The sequence below is a fragment of the Leucoraja erinacea genome, chromosome 17, assembly GCF_028641065.1.
Source record: "Leucoraja erinacea ecotype New England chromosome 17, Leri_hhj_1, whole genome shotgun sequence".
NCBI classification, from domain to species: Eukaryota; Metazoa; Chordata; class Chondrichthyes; order Rajiformes; family Rajidae; genus Leucoraja; species Leucoraja erinaceus.
In genome coordinates this window covers 36,906,206-36,909,441 of record NC_073393.1, presented here as the reverse complement: position 1 = coordinate 36,909,441, position 3,236 = coordinate 36,906,206, and the positions used below count along the sequence as shown (strand labels likewise).

The 3,236-nt window shown below is 38.3% G+C and overlaps 1 protein-coding gene across 1 annotated transcript in view; it reads right to left on the bottom strand.

Annotated features, from left to right (window-relative positions):
* Positions 1 to 246: 246 nt before the first annotated feature.
* Positions 247 to 3,236, bottom strand: part of LOC129705407 (putative leucine-rich repeat-containing protein DDB_G0290503) — a 558,220-nt gene continuing 555,230 nt past the window's right edge. Inside the window, exon 42 of the mRNA XM_055648958.1 lies at positions 247 to 2,545. Within this exon, the coding sequence (XP_055504933.1) occupies positions 2,458 to 2,545 (88 nt within the window). The 3' untranslated portion in view covers positions 247 to 2,457. The remainder of the gene's footprint in view (positions 2,546 to 3,236) is intronic.

Below are 3,236 nucleotides of genomic sequence, written 5' to 3'. Positions count from 1 at the left end.
TTCTAAGGCACGGACGAATTGGGCCAGTTTGAATGACTAAGTGGTTCTCTGGTTTCCGAACAAAATTGCATGAAAAACAATCTGGCCCACGTATTACATGTAACGATTCTTCATTCATCACCCGCGTTATGTCTAATTTGTATTATAGAAACATGTTACAACAAAACTACCTGTATATTATTGCTAACAGTATTTATCAAGCAAAGGAATCACATGGATGTAAATGAGACCATCCATTTGCAAAACTGATCAAATAGGCTTTATTTATCCAATTACAAAATACATAAAATTATGAGTTGATCATTTACTAACTTGGACTGATTATCAGTTCATTATTATACTCTCAGTGCACAGGAAATATATAAATGTTGAGATAACTGCTATAGCTTGTAGGCCCTACCATCGGGGCATCCAAGTAGAAGATGTAAACATTTTACAAAAAGTCTGTACTGTGCAAAACAGCATTGTATATAATGAAAATAAGTTTGAATTCTATCATCACACTGAATGGCAACTACACACGATGATAACATAGTTTCTATCTTCATAATCACAGAGAAATTTCAAGTAAGAATAAATTTCAAAAGATAGTTTAGAAGCTACCAACCGGCAAATAACTTGGTGTCGATTATTATTAAAGGAGTAACTGCTAATGAAGGAAGTCATCGTCTTTTGAAATTGACTTTGCATATATGCAATGCAATATATGATTATACCATGAACTAGACATGTTGGTGCACACACAGTCTATACGCCAAGGCTGTAGTTATCTTCCTTTCACAAATATTGTACCAAAGTACAAACTTGTTTTGCTGTGTATCATTCTGAATTGAGAACCAGTGGGCTGGCAGGGGTTTTTAGTGTTGTTGTCATTTGCATTAAATAAGAGCTTAAAATAAATAAATTTAAAAAAGGTTATCAAGACTGTTAACGGTTTTAATGAATGTGAGTGTAACAAGTAGTGATTAATAATGATTGACTCCCACCTTGGGGGAATGTATTTCTGTGAAGCAAGCTATCCTGTTTCAGTGATTCTCCTACTATGTCGTGTATTGTGACACCTCCCACAGGAAATGAACACCAAACTGTTTACATTGAAAATGGGGCAACAGTGTGAACAGTAAATTTAAAGTGGAATATAATTAGTTCCTATTATTTATATTATATTAGAAATATTCCCATCCGGTAGAATGTTTAAAATAAGTGTGCAATTATGATCCCACCCTATTTTATATTTCACACAAGGTGCCTTTTCTGGTGAGTAAACATACTACATGCTGTATTACTGAACTACAGTGCAGTGATATTCTAGGTGTTATCCTGGGTTTGTAATTTAATGGGCTTTATAATGGACATCGGTACTTGCAGGGAGAATGGTCAATTGATCTGTATTATTCTCATTCATCATAATGGAAATGTGTATGGACAGTGCATCAAGACAGATTCCACTTGGGTATCTTACAATATTTACTACTTGATATTTAATAATTCCATATTATAATAATCTGATGGTGTTTTAAGATTGGCCAGTAATGGCCATTGAAAAAGATTTTAGTTGCTAAACATTAAAACTATCTGAAGAGGCTTTTTAATGAAGCTGACAGAGACCTTGAGGCAAATTTGGCACAGCATCAGCATGCTATGGTGTTGGTTGTGATCTAACAATCGATTTGAGAGAATAGTTGCAGGGCAGTCGTGGTGGTGCAAGGTTGGGATCAGTTGCCTTTAGTGTTTTTAGACAAAGTATATTATTTTGTTAGCACTTTTAGTGACTTCCTTTTTAAGCACGATCTGTTAAACCCCAAAGTGACAAGGACAGTGCATTCCAGCAAGCTTTCATCATTCTCTCCCTCTGCTTCCTCTCTCTTCACCACCCTCAGCAGGACCCCTCCTTTCTACCCATTGTTCAGAGGCTACCAATTTTCAGATCAATTCCTTGACAAGTTTAAAGCCCCAATTTGAATCAGGCTAAAAGCACTGTCATTAGTCCTCAGCTTTCTTGGTTTCAAATCTAGAAGAATCCAAGCTTATATATTCCACTGTTAATGAAAGGAAAGTTGGAGAATGCATTGGTTACCAGGCATTTAAGTCCAATGCTTGTGTGCAGACGTTTTTGATTGAACTAAAGGGATGAAAAATTGACTGTAGTTTAATTTTTTGTATTTACTGACCAACTTCATTCTTTTTATTTTGGAGAATGCTCTGATAGTTCTCCCCTGTTTGGTGTGGCTGTTTTGTATGTGAGTGGTTAGAATCCATTCCTGAATACACATTGAGCCCAGTTTCCTTGGTTTCCATCTCTGATTTGTGGCACAGAAACATCTGCTCAAGTGCTGTCTCAGATGAGCAAGGGAAACATTTGATAAATCTCTCTCCGCGCGCGGGCGGAACTGTTCTGGTGCTGAGCAGGTAAGTATACCAAGCCGAGGCTCGATCTGGACCTTTCCACAGTGATTTCTAATCGACGTTCCAGTTTGCAGCAAGTGACTTTGGTCTTCTCATGTTGCCCGTGTTGCTGAAGGTTCTTCTCATTGAACGAAGAGAGCTGGAGGCAAAAACAACATGGGGGAAAAAAAGTTTAAAAAAATTCCAGGTGAATATAAAATGTACTTCACTCAAACTACATTTTCCCTGGAAGAAGAATGATGTTTGGTCAATCTGTCAAGGACATAGAAACATAGAAATTAGGTGCAGGAGTAGGCCATTCGGCCCTTCGAGCCTGCACCGCCATTCAATATGATCATGGCTGATCATCCAACTCAGTATCCTTTATCTGCCTTCTCTCCATACCCCCAGATAACTTTAGCCACAAGGGCCACATCTAACTCCCTCTTAAATATAGCCAATGAACTGGCCTCAACTACCTTCTGTGGCAGAGAATTCCAGAGATTCACCACTCTCTGTGAAAAATGGTTTTCTCATCTCGGTCCTAAAAGATTTCCCACTTATCCTTAAACTGTGACCCCTTGTTCTGGACTTCCCCAACATCGGGAACAATCTTCCTGCATCTAGCCTGTCCAACCCCTTAAGAATTTTGTAAGTTTCTATAAGATCCCCCCCAAATCTTCTAAATTCTAGCGAGTACAAACCGAGTCTATCCAGTCTCTCTTCATATGAAAGTCCTGACATCCCAGGAATCAGTCTGGTGAACCTTCTCTGTACTCCCTCTATGGCAAGAATGTCCTTCCTCAGATTAGGAGACCAAAACTGTATGCAATACTCCAGGTGTGGTCTCA